Source organism: Bos taurus, chromosome 7, assembly GCF_002263795.3.
Source record: "Bos taurus isolate L1 Dominette 01449 registration number 42190680 breed Hereford chromosome 7, ARS-UCD2.0, whole genome shotgun sequence".
Classification (NCBI taxonomy): Eukaryota; Metazoa; Chordata; class Mammalia; order Artiodactyla; family Bovidae; genus Bos; species Bos taurus.
In genome coordinates, this window is record NC_037334.1 from 52,250,355 (window position 1) to 52,267,959 (window position 17,605).

The following is a 17,605-nucleotide window of genomic DNA, read 5'->3' on the forward strand; positions in this document are numbered from 1 at the left end:
CGTTTATAATGTTTACATTTTGGATGTGGTGTTGACCTGCAGCACCCCCACGAAGTTACTCATTTCAACGCATGGTGGCAGTGCAGGCTAAGAGTGGATATAAGCTCTGCAGACTCGGTGGACTCCATTTCAGAGAAGCCCAAGAGAAAAATATAGAGCTCATTTACAGGTTAAGCTAAGACAGAAGTGTTCAGGGAGCAGTCGCTGCCAGACAAGTTATAGGAACGAATTTGAAATTCCGGAGCAGACATTTTGAAGGGTCAACAGTGGACGTAGTGATTGGGATTGGAAAAAGATTTTTCTTCTGGAACCAGACATAACAATGGAAATGGTGCAAAGGAAACTACATCAGAAGAAAAGGCAAGTGATGATCTTCATTACATTGATTCTTTCGTGGGAGGCAGGTTCAGAAACGATTCGGTACTCTGTACTGGAAGAGACAGAAAGTGGCACGTTTGTGGCCAACCTGACAAAAGACCTGGGACTCAGGATGGGAGAGCTGGCTGCCCGGGGCGCCCGAGTTGTTTTTAAGGGGAATAGACAGCATTTGCGGCTTGATCCAGGCACCTGTGATTTGCTGCTGAATGATAAACTGGACCGGGAGGAGCTGTGCGGCTCCACTGAGCCCTGCGTGCTACCCTTCCAAGTGTTACTGGAAAATCCCTTTCAGTTATTTCAGGCTGCCTTGGTAATTAGAGATGTAAATGACCACGCTCCAGAGTTCCCTGCTAGAGAAATGCAACTAAAAATATCAGAAATTACTATACCAGGTAAGGTATTTCCTTTGAAAATGGCACAAGATTTAGATGCTGGTAGCAACGGCCTTCAGAGCTACATAATCAGCTCCAACCCTCACTTCCACATTCTCACTAGAAACCGCAAGGACGGGAGGAAGTCCCCGGAGCTGGTACTGGACAAAGCGTTGGATCGTGAGGAGCAGCCCGAGCTCAGGCTAACCCTCACAGCGCTGGATGGCGGGTCTCCGTCTCTGTCTGGGACCACAGAGATTCAGATCCTGGTCTTGGATAGCAATGACAACGCCCCCGAGTTTGCTCAGGAGTTCTATGAGGCGCAAGTCCCTGAAAATAGCTCCCTGGGCTCTCTGGTTATCACTGTCTCAGCGAGAGATTTAGATGCAGGATCATTTGGAGAGGTATCTTACGCCCTATTTCAAGTCGATGACGTTAACGAACCTTTCGAAATTAACGCAAATACAGGAGAAATTCGACTAAAAAAGAAATTGGATTTTGAAGAATTTCAATCGTATCAGGTGGATATCGAGGCTACAGACGGTGGGGGACTATCAGGAAAATGCTCTGTAGTCATCAAGGTCCTGGATGTGAATGACAATGCTCCCCAATTGACTATGTCCTCACTGACTAGCCCCATCCCTGAAAACCTGCCAGAGATCCTAGTGGCAGTTTTCAGTGTATCAGATGCTGATTCTGGACATAACCAACAGGTTATCTGTTCTATACATGACAATCTCCCCTTTGTTTTAAGACCGTCCGTTGAGAATTTCTACACATTGGTAACAGAAGGGGCACTGGACCGAGAGGAAAGAGCCGAGTACAACATCACTATCACGGTCACTGACATGGGAACCCCCAGACTGAAAACCGAGCACAACATAACAGTGCTGGTGTCCGACGTCAACGACAACGCCCCCGCCTTCTCCCAGACCTCCTACACCCTGTGGGTCCGCGAGAACAACAGCCCCGCCCTGCACATCGGCAGCGTCAGCGCCACAGACACAGACGCGGGCGCTAACGCCCAGGTCACCTACTCGCTGCTGCCGCCCCCCGACCCGCTCGTGCCCCTCGCCTCCCTCGTGTCCATCAACCCCGACAATGGCCACCTCTTCGCCCTCACGTCCCTGGACTACGAGGCCCTAAGAGCCTTCGAGTTCCACGTGGGCGCCACCGACCGCGGCTCGCCCGCGCTCAGCAGCCAGGCGCTGGTGCGCGTGCTCGTGGCGGACGCCAACGACAACGCGCCCTTCGTGCTCTACCCGCTGCAGAACGCCTCGGCGCCCTGCACCGAGCTGGTGCCCAGGGCGGCCGAGCCGGGCTACCTGGTGACCAAGGTGGTGGCGGTGGACGGCGACGCGGGCCAGAACGCCTGGCTGTCGTACCAGCTGCTCAAGGCCACGGAGCCCGGGCTGTTCGGCGTGTGGGCGCACAACGGCGAGGTGCGCACGGCGCGGCTGCTGAGCGAGCGCGACGCGCCCAAGCAGCGGCTGGTGGTGCTGGTCAAGGACAACGGCGAGCCGCCGCTGTCGGCCAGCGTCACGCTGCACGTGCTGCTGGTGGACGGCTTCTCGCAGCCCTACCTGCCGGCCCCGGAAGCGGAAGCGGCGGCCGCGGCGCCGGCCGACCCGCTCACCGTCTACCTGGTGGTGGCCTTGGCGTCGGTGTCGTCGCTCTTCCTCTTCTCGGTGCTGGTGTTCGTGGCGGTGCGGCTGTGCAGGAGGGGCGGGGCGGCCTCGGCGGGTCGCTGCCCGGTGGCCGAGGGCCACTTCCCGGGCCACCTGATGGACGTCAGCGGCACGGGGACCCTGTCGCAGAGCTACCAGTACGAGGTGTGTCTGACGGGAGACCATAGAACTGGTGAGTTCAAATTCCTGAAGCCGGTATTCCCTAACCTCTTGGTTCAGGACACTGAGAGAGAAATCAAAGAAAGCCCCAGTTGTAGAAATAGCTTTGTATTCAGTTAAATGTCATATTTGGTTAAGTGAGCCTCTCCTTAATTTTGGCAAACCTAATTCCCATTGCAATACCTTTCTCTTAAGAAGTTGTACTGTTGTACAAATGTATATATAGGGCTTCCCTGGTGGCTCAGTGGTAAAGAATCTGCCCGCAATGTTGGAGATCCTGGTTCGATCCCTGGGTCGTGAAGATCCCCTGGGGAAGGAAATGACAACCCACTCCTGTATTCTGGCCTGGAGAATTCCATGGACAGAGGAACCTGGCAGGCTACAGTTCATGGGATCATAAAGAGTCGGACACGACTGAGTGATTAACACACACAAATATACATACATATACATACATATATATATATATATATATATGCATGTCTCTGTGCTAATTAGATTTAGCATTTTTAGTTGTACTGGATATTGAATATGTATTTTCTCCATATTTGACCTTCTCTTGATGATTAATCTTTCCATAACTAAAAATTACTCTAGTATAAAAAGAAATTCTATTAATATTTAAATCAACTTCTTAGTTTATGTCTTTTCAATGAAACATTTTAAAGCTCCTGTGTAATCATGCATTTCTGTATATTTTTGGTGCTTTTCCTTATCATACAGCTTTCTATTTGCAAGCTAGTGTTTGAAATTCTTTGTAACTACCTAGACCGTTCTTGTTGATTATTCTACAAAGCTATGGCCCCTGAATAGCCATGAGCATATCTTAGCATACTTGTTTCTCCAAAACTGTACATAAACATGCACTTTATTAAAGTAGTAATACACTACAATTTTGACCATATCCCATTGTAAGCACCAATATGCTAGAGATTTCTCTCTCTTATTTGTCTGCTACTTAACCTAGCACATTGCAATTGCTACATACTCACATTAACATAAAAATTATTCTAATAATAATTAAAAAGAAAAATCTGATACAATTTGGCATTACTTCACTAAATAAAACTAAGTCACTACTTTTTAAATTATTTTTTAAAACACAGAACCTTAAATACACCCTAAGTCATTTCAAAGGACTAAAGAGGTAGAGGGCATCATATACTGCCTTGTCCTTCCTTTTGCCCTATAACTACAAGTTCAAATGTAGTTTAACGTATTTGTTTTTCTTGGTTTCCCTGAAGTTTCTCTGCACCTTCAAAAGAGTAAGAATTTCTTTTGAGTTTTGGTTATTCTGTTCTAGTCTGGTTATTGAGTGATAATAGATTTTCACTTTGTTATTCTGCAGACATGGACAGTCTTTATCAACAAAACAGTGACATATTTTTTATGTCCAAGTTATCTTTTGTTCTTCTATGTAGCTTTCAGACATTTTGCAAAGTAGTTTTTTCAATTATGCTAAACTTTCATTATTAAGAAATAAGCATTGTTTTTTTTTCCTTTAAGACAACATAAGAAATAAACTCACCTGGCATTGCAATTGCTTTATATTGTGTTCATTAAACCAAGGAAGCTATGTGATTTCCAACTAAAGTTATAGGGATATAACTATAAAGCCACTTACATCTATTAAAGAGTTTGCTTTATAAGTCTCAAGTATCACTCTACAGGAATTTAATTATTTGCATCTTTCCTTAATTATATTTTTTCTAAGGATGTAATGAAATAAAAAATGAAAACTACTTAAAGTTATCATTGAACATACCTTTTTACCTTCATCCAATCTAATACTTGAAATTAGAAAGTGATAAGAACACAATTAAACAAATGACATAAATATTGTATTTAACTTTAATGATGCCTCCATTTACTGTTAGATATTTAAATGAAATAGTTTAATGTATGATGACAAGAAATCTGATTGACGTTTTCACCACTATATCTATTTCACCTCTATATCTCACCACTATATCTCAACATTATGAAAAAAGTTCATGTTTTTGTTTATGCCAGGAAAGTCAAATTTGTATAATTACCTAAATGAGTCTAAGCAAATAAACACTGAGAACCCACCTTTATTAACTTTATATATGTTTTTTAAATTACTTTGTGTATTAACTTATAAATGAGTGTATTAATTTATAAATTACTGTGTGTATTCATAAAGTATGGATCATTACTTACTAGCTGGAGATCACTAGCAGACTTTGGTGTAGACCTCATCAACACTTTAAAATTCAATTACAATTTAGTAGTAAATATCCAGATAACTTCCACAAAATGAATACATCATGAAAAACAGGCCATTTCTATTGTTGCAAAATAAAATAAAATAAAAAGGAGCCAAATATCTGGATAATAATACCCATTTCAATCACTTTCTCAAATGTATTATATATGTTCATTTTTAACATTTCCTCTTTCATCATTTTTTAGGCACAGCATAAAGTGTGTTTAGGGCTTCCAAGGTGGCAATAGTGGTAAAGATTCACCTGCCAATGCAGAAGATGCAAGTTCAATCCCTGGGTCATGAAGATCCCCTGGAGAAGGGAATGGCAACCCACTCCAGTATTCTTGCCTGGAGAATCCCATGGACAGAGGAGCCTGGTGGGCTACAGTGCACAGGGTCGCAAAAAGTCTGACACGACTGAAGTGACCTAGCACACACAGTGTGTTGTTTTAGTGACATAAATTCTACCTAAGTCAACACGGCCCACATCACTTTCAGACATAAATTCTACTTAAGTCAATGTGGCCCACATCACTTTCAGAACTCCTCTTCCTTATGGCCAAAAGTTACAGAATACAGATTTTAAGTAGTCTCAGATTTTAAGTTTTGCATATATTTGGTTGTATTCTATTTCAAGTTAGAAGGATTATTTAACAGCAGAAAACAACTTTTTTTTTTCTTCTTTCACTTTCAAACAACTATAAAGCTTGGTTAAAATTCAGAAATTACTAGTTTGAAGAAACAGTAGATCATATTCAAAGAACTGAAGGGGCTAAGTAAGCTTCCTGAAAAGGAAACTTCTTGAGAGAGCTCTGAACTGACTCCTACAGTTTGCCCTGAGGAAATTTGCAAAAGCCTAAGAACAGTGCCAGGAAACCCAGGTTTGATTCCTGGGTCCAGAAGATCCCTTGGAGAAGGAAATGGCAACCCACTCCAGTATTCTTGCCTGGAAAATCCCACGGATGGAGGAGCCTGGCAGGCTACATACAGTCCATGGGGTCGCAATGAGACGGACCCTATGGAGTGACTTCATTTAAGAACAGACAAAAGGCTTCTGCTCCTGCCAGGGATAGAGTAACTTCATATGCCTATGGCAAATTGGAGGCCAGTTCCCCTGTCAGAATACTTGTCAAATTCAGGGACATTCCAGTTGGAGGATTCAATGTTGGGAATATGCCAGTTCTCTTCAATCAATCTACTGATGCAGTAAAATCCTAGAAAAAACTTCAGCAGATTTCTTTGTAAAACTGACAAGCTGAATCTAAAATTTATATGGAAATAGACAATACTAACCAAAGCAATCTTGAAAAAAAGAATAAAACTAAAGGACTTAATTATCAGATAATAAAACCTATTACAAAGTATAGAAATTAAGATAATTTGGTATTGCAGGATAAACAAGGAGAAAAATTGAAAAAAAGAAGGGCCTTGAACATAACTATGGTCATCTGATTTATGAAAAAAAATGACAACTCAGAAATAGTGGAGAATGGAACTTTTTTCAGTAGATGGTGCAAAGACATTTGGATATTTTTATGAAAAAATAATCTGAGCCTAACCTCATTCCTATTAAAAAATTAATTTCATGAGAATTATAGCTATAAATGTAAAAAGTAATTGACTTTTTGAAAACACCACACAGCAGTATTTTCATCACTTTGCTGTATGCAAAGAATTAAAGAGAATACAAAAAAATTCAAACCATAAATGAAAAATATTGAAAATTAGACTAAATTAAAATTTAAAGGTTTTGTTCTTCAGAGATATCTTGAGACTTAAAGTGCAAGCAATAGAATCAGAGAAGATACCTGCAATACATACGTCTGAAAAAGTACTTAAATCCAGAATATATAAGGAACTTCTAAAGATCCGTAAGAAAAAAAAAAGGCAAATGCCCTAACAAGAACAGTAGACAAGAAACAGGTACTTCACAAGAATGTACTCTAATAAAAATAAACAAGTGAAAATGGACTCATTTAATTAATCTTCAGGGGAATCCTAATTAAAGTTACAACATGACATCACCACACACTCACCAAAATGGTTAAAAGACAATATCAAATGATGACAAGGATTTGGAGAAACTGGAGCTCTCACTCTTCACAATATAAGTGCACACAAAGACAGCAAAAATATTGATAGCAGCAGTACTCAAAATATCCCTTAACTGGAAAATACCAATGTCCATCCACTGGAGAATAGAAAAACAAATCATTGTACAATAGAGTAACACAAAGCAATGAGATAAGTTAGAACAGTATAGAAGGGGTGGACTTTACAAATATATGAGTAATATTGTATAACTCCATTTGTGTGAAAGCTTAAAAACAAGAACAGAAAAAAAACCACCCCACACTATAATAATAGAAATCAGAAGAGTTTTACCTTTAGTGACCAGATAATGACAGGAGAGGGCTTCTAGGGTTTTGGTAACATTTTAGTTTTAATTTAGGTTCTGCTTACCAGTGTGTTCACTTCCTGAAAAGTTATTGAGTTGTACACACATGATTTTTTCCCTTTTCTGATGTATATTTAAAATAAAACCATTTTGAAAAATTGTAAACTTACCATTATTACTAATTTCTTGAATATAATCAAATAAGAATCCCACAAGAGAAAGTTTGAGTACTCAAAAGGTGTTTTATGAGGAATACTGATACATCATTTTAGTTTGTTCTGAAAAGTATTCTTTAACTGGAAGTTAACTTAGCAAATGCTTATTCAGAACTTCCAGTAACTAAAAACTGGAAATACAGAATCAATCGGGAGCATTTCTGACTTAAAAGGAAACTGATACATACCAAGTTAAAGCTTGGAATGAAATGGCCAATACTATATGCAATAGTAAATAGTGACGCCTGGTGGCGCTGCAAGCTAGGAGTATGAATGAAGGGATCTGTGACTGTCCCAGAAGCTGTTAAAGTGGGAATCACAACCCCGAGTGCTTTCTAAAAGAAGGAAGCAATTTACATAGGATGTAGGGGCAGAGATCTCTGAGAAGGGCATCGTCCTAGTGCAAGTCAATCAGATCAAATTCCATTTTATTTAACGAACTCATCTGGATTGGTTGTATATCGAGTTGAAGAAATTACCTTCTTGCACCGGATCTGGACAATGGAGACTGCGCCAGCAAAAACGCTACAAAAAAGGCAAGTTATCTTTCTTGCTATATTGTTGTTTTTGTGGGAGACTGGCTCTGAAGAAATTAGGTATTCCATGCCAGAAGAAACAGAAAGTGGGTCTCTTGTGGCCAACCTGGCAAAAGACCTGGATCTCAGGGTGGGGGAACTAGCCACGCGGGGCGCGCGAATCCATTACAAAGGAAACAAACAGCTCTTGCAGCTGGATATAACGACCGGGAATTTGCTTCTATATGAAAAACTAGACCGGGAAGTGTTGTGCCGGGCAACAGATCCCTGTATACTGCATTTCCAACTATTACTGGAAAACCCGGTACAGATTATTCAAGCTGATCTACAGCTCACAGATATAAATGACCATTCCCCAGAGTTCCTAGAGAGAGATATGCTCCTAAAAATCCCCGAGAGCGTCCAGACAGGGACTGTGTTTCCTTTGAAAATAGCTCAGGACTTTGACATAGGTAGCAACGCGGTTCAAAACTACACAATCAGCCCCAACTCCCATTTTCATGTTGTCACTCATCATCGTGGAGATGGCAGAAAATACCCAGAGCTGGTGCTGGACAAAGCACTGGATCGGGAGAAACAGCCTGAGCTCAGTTTAACCCTCACCGCGCTGGATGGGGGGGCTCCGCCCAGGTCTGGGACCACTACAGTCCGCATCGAAGTCGTGGACATTAATGACAATGCCCCAGAATTTTTACAGTCCGTCTATGAGGTCCAGATTCCAGAGAACAGCCCCCTAAACTCCTTAGTTGTCGCTGTCTCTGCCCGAGATTTAGATGCAGGAACATATGGGAAAGTAGCCTATGCTCTATTCCAAGGAGATGAAGTTACTCAACCATTTGTAATAAACGAAATAACAGGAGAAATTAGTCTGAAAAGGGCATTGGATTTCGAGGCAACTCGGTTTTATAACGTGGAGATTGCAGCCACAGACGGCGGGGGCCTTTCAGGAAAATGCACTGTAGCTATTGAGGTGGTGGATGTGAACGACAACGCCCCCGAACTGACCATGTCGAGACTCATCAGCTCTGTCCCAGAAAACTCCCCAGAGACTGTGGTAGCTGTTTTCAGTGTTTCTGATCCAGATTCCGGGGAAAACGGTAAGATGGTTTCCACCATTCAGAATGATCTCCCCTTTCTCTTGAAACCTACGTTCAAAAACTTTTACAGTCTGGTGACAGAGAGATCGCTAGACAGAGAGGAAAGAGCCGGGTACAACATCACCATCACGGTCACTGACATGGGAACCCCAAGACTGAAAACCGAGCACAACATAACCGTGCTGGTGTCCGACGTCAACGACAACGCCCCCACCTTCACCCAGACCTCCTACACCCTGTGGGTCCGCGAGAACAACAGCCCCGCCCTGCACATCGGCAGCGTCAGCGCCACAGACACAGACGCGGGCGCCAACGCCCAGGTCACCTACTCGCTGCTGCCGCCCCCCGACCCGCTCGTGCCCCTCGCCTCCCTCGTGTCCATCAACCCCGACAATGGCCACCTCTTCGCCCTCACGTCCCTGGACTACGAGGCCCTAAGAGCCTTCGAGTTCCACGTGGGCGCCACCGACCGCGGCTCGCCCGCGCTCAGCAGCCAGGCGCTGGTGCGCGTGCTCGTGGCGGACGCCAACGACAACGCGCCCTTCGTGCTCTACCCGCTGCAGAACGCCTCGGCGCCCTGCACCGAGCTGGTGCCCAGGGCGGCCGAGCCGGGCTACCTGGTGACCAAGGTGGTGGCGGTGGACGGCGACGCGGGCCAGAACGCCTGGCTGTCGTACCAGCTGCTCAAGGCCACGGAGCCCGGGCTGTTCGGCGTGTGGGCGCACAACGGCGAGGTGCGCACGGCGCGGCTGCTGAGCGAGCGCGACGCGCCCAAGCAGCGGCTGGTGGTGCTGGTCAAGGACAACGGCGAGCCGCCGCTGTCGGCCAGCGTCACGCTGCACGTGCTGCTGGTGGACGGCTTCTCGCAGCCCTACCTGCCGGCCCCGGAAGCGGAAGCGGCGGCCGCGGCGCCGGCCGACCCGCTCACCGTCTACCTGGTGGTGGCCTTGGCGTCGGTGTCGTCGCTCTTCCTCTTCTCGGTGCTGGTGTTCGTGGCGGTGCGGCTGTGCAGGAGGGGCGGGGCGGCCTCGGCGGGTCGCTGCCCGGTGGCCGAGGGCCACTTCCCGGGCCACCTGGTGGACGTCAGCGGCACGGGGACCCTGGCCCAGAGCTACCAGTACGAGGTGGGTCTGAGGGGAAGTACTGGGACTGGGGAATTCAAGTGTCTGAAGCCAATTCTCCCCACCTTCCCTCTCCAGGGCACTGTGAGGGAAATCAAGGAAAACTCCACCGTTCGGAGTAGTTTCCTATTCAATTAAGTATTGCATTATTCTGTTATTAAGCCCTACTTAATAAGTTTGGTAATCTATTTTAACTTAAAGATACATGTTATCGATGCATATTATTGATGGTCCGTTTCACGATTGTTTTACTACTGCTCCTCATTGTGAAATTTTAGAGTCAGACACTGGGTATTCACTGTATTTTTCATGCGTTAACTTTATGGTTTTTTAAATATTCAGTTCAGTTTAGTTCAGTTCAGTCGATCAGTCGTGTCCGACTCTTTGCGACCCCATGAATCGCAGCACACCAGGCCTCCCTGTCCATCACCAACTCCCGGAGTTTACTCAAACTCATGTCCATTGAGTCGGTGATGCCATCCAGCCATCTCATCCTCTGTCATCCCCTTCTTCTCCTGCCCCTAATCCCTCCCAGCATCAGTCTTTTCCAGTGAGCCAACTCTTCTCATGAGGTGGCCAAAGTATTGGAGTTTAAGCTTTAGCATCAGTCCTTCCAATGAACACCCAGGACTGATCTTTAGAATGGACTGGTTGGATCTTCTTGCACTCCAAGGGACTCTCAAGAGTCTTCTCCAACACCACAGTTCAAAAGCATTTAAATATTAGTCTCCACTATATTGACAATCTGAATGAAAAGTAAAATTTTATTTTACTGTTTAGCTGCTAAGTCATGTCTGACTCCTTGCAACCCATGGACGGTAGCCCACCAGGCTCCTCTGTCCATGGGATTTACCAGGCAAGAATACTGGAGTGGGTTGCCATTTCTTTCTCAAGGAATCTTCCTGACCCGGGAATCAAACTTGAGTCTCCTACATTGACAGGCAGATTCTTTACCACAGAGCCACCAGGGAACACTAAAATTTTATTTGCATAATTTTAAAACATTTTAATCATCTATCCTTTTTATAAATTTTATATTCCAAAGTCCTCAAGATTGCATCTCTAACTAGTAGTGACAGCTGACATCACAAGTGACATGTACGGACATGTTTAAAATATGTTTGATAGTTTTTTAACCCACCAATGTAAGTCTCATTTTGGGGTAACTCCTATAGTGTGAAAAACTAAAAACAGATACTAAAGATGGCTAAATACTAAATAGCTAGTCACATTTATGTGCATTTCAATATATCACAATAGTACATACACATTTTCTATCAATACAGACTTCAGGAAAGTGTCAACACATTAAATTACAGTTTTTGAATTTCATGTAAGTATATGATGATAATTTAAAAAACAATTATTAATGCTTAATAAATATTTGCTATTAACAGTTATTAACTGTTGTATTGGACTGTTATTAACAGTCCAATCGTGAATTTTTAAAATAACCTTCAAGGAATAAGTAATCCTAATATTCTCACTACAATATAGCATCCTTGCCAGTAAATAAAGTTATTAAATATCACCCTTTTATTTGCCTTCTAAACAGAAAACACCTTCATTCACCCTAAACTCTATTACAGAATATAAAGTGCTTCAGAGTACATTTCACCTCCTTGTCTTTGTCTAACAATTTGAAAGTTCAAAAGTATTTTTAGGAAAATCCAGATTATATTTTTTCAGGCTCCTGTGCCTATTTCTCAAGCTTCTATAGGTGTGTTCCCTCCCAAGACCTAAGTTAGTTACTAGTAGCAGGTTACTAGTCAGATTTTTCTCTTTCACTGATGTATATGCACCATTTACCTTTGTTAGCCACAAAATAATTTACTTTCACAATTTAACCCATATTTGGTTTGGTTATGTTTGTAGTATATTATGAGAAGTCCCTCTTTTCAACTTCCCATCAAAGTCAGGCAATTTATTCTAGAGTGACAAATGAGTATTTTCTTTTTATTCTTAATGCAACTGGGCTTAACTAAATTATATTTGGCTGTGTTCTGTATTCAGATAAGTGAACTATCATGGTTCTTTTGTCATAGATGATTACCAATTAGTGAGTGTAGGGGAAACTTAAACCAGATATTTACCCTCTCCTCCTCCATTCTTCTCTGGGGGAATTGCTGCTTCTACTGTTCTCACTCCAACCACATGACTTTAGTTGGTATAGTGGATTTTTTCAGTATATCCATCTGCATAGTCCCAGAGGGTATAAAACATACAGGGGTGTGGGCCCTATTTAATGCTGACAGGTCAAAACCTTTCCCTAGAAAGATATACTTTGAGTTCCTTGGCTTTATTGCCTTCTTCATGTTTGCAGAAAGACATTGCCTGAGTTGAGAACTTACAATTGGTTTCTAATAAAACAGTCATTTCCTCTCACTGGGCTATGTACACAGTGAACTTATGAAGGAAAAAAAGGTCCAAAGTCTGTGTATCCCAGAGACTGAAAAGTCACATTTTCCCAGAAGTTCCAGGCACACTGCAATTTTGGGGGGAGTAAAAACTGGATTTTAAAATGTATAACTTCTTCTAACACCATAGAACAAATTAGTAACTTTGTAATAGAATGTAAGCTTCGCAAGAGCAAGAATTTTTGTGCTTAATTTACAGTTTTATCCCGAGAAGCTTTAATAATTCCTGCACAGAGAAATACTTATTAAATGAAAAATAAATTTGTCTTGAGCTGAGTTTTGCATACCAAACTTGTACCTTTAAAGGGAAAATGAATGTAGATTTAGATAAATAACTTATTTTTCTCTCACAACTACTGTTACCTACCTGGACAAGACTGCATTACAGGGGCGGAGGAAAGGAATTAATAACATTTTATGACCCACAGTGTGTTCACTGCAATTTTGGTATTATATCATGCTTTGAAATGAAAACTCCCTGAAGTTGTAAAGAAGAACGCTTGGTGGCGCTGCAGGCTAAGAGAGTGAAAAAAAAAAACAGTCTGCAGAGTCCTAGACTCCATAAAAGCCGATCTGTTTCTGGTAGCTCACAAAGGAAATATTTACACAGCTGGGGATAGGTTTCAGAGAGGCAGCTATCCCCTTGTCAGTCCATGACAAGAAGTAACTCAAAATTACCGAACCAAGATAGCAGATCTGGTGCAAAACAATTACTTTATGATTAAATACTGCATTTTTTGCACTCAGGAACGATGGAGACACCGCTACCCAAAATGACTCAGAAAAGGCAAGTGACCGCTATTATTATTCTATTATTATTGTGGGAGGCGGGCGGTCAGATCATTAAGTATTCAGTTCTAGAAGAGAGGGACAGCGGCTCATTTGTAGCCAACCTAGCAAAAGATCTGGGGTTGGGCTTAGGGGAGCTGGTTTCTCGGGGCGCCCGGATTCTTTTCAAAGGGAATAAACAGCATTTGCAGATCGAGCAGAAGAGTGGGAATTTGATACTAAAAGAAAAACTGGACCGAGAAGATTTGTGCGGTGACACGGATCCATGTATACTGCATTTCCAGGTGTTACTGAAAAACCCGGTGCAGTTTATTCAAGGTGAATTGCAGATTCAAGATGTAAATGACCATGCCCCAGAATTCTTGGAAAATGAAATCCTCCTGAAAATATCAGAAAGCAGCCATCCAGGGTCTGCATATCCTTTGAAAATAGCTCAAGATTTAGACGTTGGTAGTAATACAGTACAGAACTACACAATTAGCTCCAACTTCCATTTCCACCTTTTTACTCGAAATCACAGCGATGGCAGAAAATACCCGGAGCTGGTGCTGGACCAAGAGCTGGACCGTGAGGAGCAGCCCGAGCTCAGATTAACCCTCACAGCGATGGATGGTGGGTCACCGCCCAAGACCGGGACTTCCCAGGTCCTCATCATAGTCCTGGACATAAATGACAATGCCCCTGAATTTGCTCAGCAGCTCTACCAGGTGCAGGTCCCAGAAAACAGCCCTATAGGCTCCCTTGTCATCACTGTTTCTGCTAGAGATTTGGATGCTGGGATCCATGGCGAGCTCTCCTACTCATTTTTCCAATCCTCAAATCAAGTCATTCAGGCCTTCGAAGTAAACACAGCCACAGGGGATATACGATTAAAAAAAAAGTTGGATTTTGAGGAAATTAGATCTTACCATATGGAAATTGAGGCCTCAGATGGCGGCGGTCTTTCAGGAAAATGCACTGTAGCCATAGAAGTAATGGATGTAAACGACAACGCCCCTGAATTGACCGTATCACTACTCATTAATGATATCCCAGAAAACACCCCTGACACTGTGGTCGCTGTTTTTGGAATTTCAGATTCAGACTCTGGTAACAATGGAAAAATGATGTGTTCCATCCAAGACCATCTCCCTTTCCTACTGAAGCTCACGATAGAAAATTTTTACACCTTGGTAACAGAAGGCGCACTGGACAGAGAAGAAAAAGCCGAGTACAACATCACCATCACGGTCACTGACATGGGAACCCCCAGACTGAAAACCGAGCACAACATAACCGTGCTGGTGTCCGACGTCAACGACAACGCCCCCACCTTCACCCAGACCTCCTACACCCTGTGGGTCCGCGAGAACAACAGCCCCGCCCTGCACATCGGCAGCGTCAGCGCCACAGACACAGACGCGGGCGCCAACGCCCAGGTCACCTACTCGCTGCTGCCGCCCCCCGACCCGCTCGTGCCCCTCGCCTCCCTCGTGTCCATCAACCCCGACAACGGCCACCTCTTCGCCCTCACGTCCCTGGACTACGAGGCCCTAAGAGCCTTCGAGTTCCGCGTGGGCGCCACCGACCGCGGCTCGCCCGCGCTCAGCAGCCAGGCGCTGGTGCGCGTGCTCGTGGCGGACGCCAACGACAACGCGCCCTTCGTGCTCTACCCGCTGCAGAACGCCTCGGCGCCCTGCACCGAGCTGGTGCCCAGGGCGGCCGAGCCGGGCTACCTGGTGACCAAGGTGGTGGCGGTGGACGGCGACGCGGGCCAGAACGCCTGGCTGTCGTACCAGCTGCTCAAGGCCACGGAGCCCGGGCTGTTCGGCGTGTGGGCGCACAACGGCGAGGTGCGCACGGCGCGGCTGCTGAGCGAGCGCGACGCGCCCAAGCAGCGGCTGGTGGTGCTGGTCAAGGACAACGGCGAGCCGCCGCTGTCGGCCAGCGTCACGCTGCACGTGCTGCTGGTGGACGGCTTCTCGCAGCCCTACCTGCCGGCCCCGGAAGCGGAAGCGGCGGCCGCGGCGCCGGCCGACCCGCTCACCGTCTACCTGGTGGTGGCCTTGGCGTCGGTGTCGTCGCTCTTCCTCTTCTCGGTGCTGGTGTTCGTGGCGGTGCGGCTGTGCAGGAGGGGCGGGGCGGCCTCGGCGGGTCGCTGCCCGGTGGCCGAGGGCCACTTCCCGGGCCACCTGGTGGACGTCAGCGGCACGGGGACCCTGTCCCAGAGCTACCAGTACGAGGTGTGTCTGATGGGAGGTACTGGGTCCGGCGAATTCAAGTTTCTCAAACCTATTGTCCCCAGCCTCATGAGTGAAGGAGCTGGTATGGACACCGCGGAAAATGCTAACTTTATAAATCGTTTGGGGTTCAATTAGGAATCTCACTTGACAAGAGATGATCAATGATCATGTTCACTAATATATTAATTTCCAACTCTTTCATTAACATGAGCTTACATATTCACACGTTCATTAAGTGTTGTCCTATTTATAGTTTGAAGTGTTTTACATTCCGAATCTCTAGGTGGTTTTTATTGTTGCTCTTTTGTCGATTTTTATAAGCCCTTAACATTTTGCATGGGAGATCAAACATTTAGCAGAGAAATGGTGTTTCTCAAGTTTTGGAGGATCAGATTTTTCTAAGTCATAAGTGTTTTCAAGTTCCTGATAGTTGAGCTTGTTCGTTGATAACTTGTTATAACTAAGAGAATTGTGTTTTACGATTATTATTGCATGTCTGACTTGTAAATGATGGCTTTTAGTTTTAAAATTTTTCACTTATGCAAAAAATTTTGTGACCTTGTAAACTGCTGGAGTTCTGTACTGTTGTTTCAAGAACACTATTGTCTTTCCTCAAATGAACTAATATTTTATCTGAATGCTTTCTGAGTATTTTCTTTCAAAATTGGTATCGTTTAATTAGACCATCTACTATAATTTTAAAGGATATAATCCCAGTTAAGTAGAAAAAAGTTGGTAGAGTTATGGTTTCTTTTTCATAATAAATGGCTTTTAGTATGAAAATGATTCTTTTAAAATAACATATTTTAACATTTAATAAGAATAAAAAGGAAAGCATAACATTCTCCCACTCAAATAATTTTCAACATCATCCTAAAACATTTCCATGATGCTTATAGTAGATGAAAATAATATAAAATGGATCTGTAATAAATTCCTATCTTTATAATTAAAACTATCAGATTTTACTTGAATAAAAACAAAATAATATGAACCTACAGAACTTGCTTATGCTTAGATAAATAAGCCCTACAAGGTTAACAAACAAGAGTGTGATGCATATTAAAATATTAGCATCACTTAACTGCCCTCTTATGAGTGAGCAAATAGGGACTTCCCTGGTGACCCACTGGCTAAGTCTCCAGGCTCCCAAAGCAGGCACTCTGGGTTCAGTCCCTAGCCAGGGAACTAGATCCCTCATCCTGGCATCCCATCATTCCACATGCTGCAACTAAGACACAGGTAGGAGTCTGCATGTAGCTAAATAAGTGAGCAAATAAACTTAAGAAGATAGCAAATATATAGAGTTGTCAATGTTTATAACATTTACAATGTGTTTTTTTCCCCTTTGAGATTCTGATTTTGTTTCCTTTGGATATATAACCAGAAGTGGGATTGCTGGATCATATGGTTCTGTTTACTTTCATTTTTTAAAATTAGTGTTTTTTCCAAGTGCTGTGGACTCAGTTGTGTCTTCCCAAGATCATACATTGAAGCCCTAGCCCTCAAAGTAATGGAAATTGGAGCTGGGCCTTTGGGGTATAATTAGGTTTGGATACCGTCAGGAGGGCAGGGGTCTTCATGAGATTAATGCCTTCCTAAGAGACACCAGAGAACTTGCTCTTTCTCTCATGTGAGGGCACATTGAGGTGGGCATCTGCAAGCCAGGAAGAAAGATCTCATCAGAATCTAACCTGCTAACACCCAGAGCTCAGACTTCCAGCCTCCAGAACTATAAGAAATAAGCTTCTGTTGCTTAATCCACACAGTCTATGGTATTTTTTATGGCAGGTTGAAAGCTGCCCAAGCCCTGTAAGGGACCTAAGTCAAGGAATTTGTTGTTGTTTTAGTTGCTAAGTCATGTCCCACTCTTTTGTGACCCCACTGGACTATAGCCCACCAGGTTCCTTTGTCCATGGCATGTCCAAGGCAAGAATACTGGAGTGAGTTGCCATTTCCTTCTCCATACAATGTGTTTTTAAAA

General features: G+C 43.9%; 2 protein-coding genes across 2 annotated transcripts; both read left to right on the forward strand.

The window, feature by feature from the left end:
• Positions 1–2: 2 nt before the first annotated feature.
• LOC786512 (protocadherin beta-17) lies at positions 3–16,259 on the forward strand. Its single transcript, XM_005209506.5, has 2 exons — positions 3–2,609; positions 13,358–16,259. Exons 1-2 carry the CDS (start codon positions 323–325, stop codon positions 15,754–15,756), a joined length of 4,686 nt encoding a protein of 1,561 aa, XP_005209563.1. The 5' UTR covers positions 3–322; the 3' UTR covers positions 15,757–16,259.
• On the forward strand, positions 2,720–13,770 carry LOC786489 (protocadherin beta-5). Its single transcript, XM_024995223.2, has 3 exons — positions 2,720–10,196; positions 13,358–13,397; positions 13,684–13,770. Exons 1-2 carry the CDS (start codon positions 7,941–7,943, stop codon positions 13,385–13,387), a joined length of 2,286 nt encoding a protein of 761 aa, XP_024850991.1. The 5' UTR covers positions 2,720–7,940; the 3' UTR covers positions 13,388–13,397; positions 13,684–13,770.
• Positions 16,260–17,605: the final 1,346 nt, after the last annotated feature.

Coding starts and splice junctions, on each gene's coding strand:
- LOC786512 (XM_005209506.5), top strand. CDS start 323: ATGGAAATGGTGCAAAGGAAACTACATCAGAAGAAAAGGCAAGTGATG. Junction 2,610..13,357: donor GACGGGAGACCATAGAACTG/GTGAGTTCAAAT, acceptor TTTTGCACTCAG/GAACGATGGAGACACCGCTA.
- LOC786489 (XM_024995223.2), top strand. CDS start 7,941: ATGGAGACTGCGCCAGCAAAAACGCTACAAAAAAGGCAAGTTATCTTT. Junction 10,197..13,357: donor CCCAGAGCTACCAGTACGAG/GTGGGTCTGAGG, acceptor TTTTGCACTCAG/GAACGATGGAGACACCGCTA.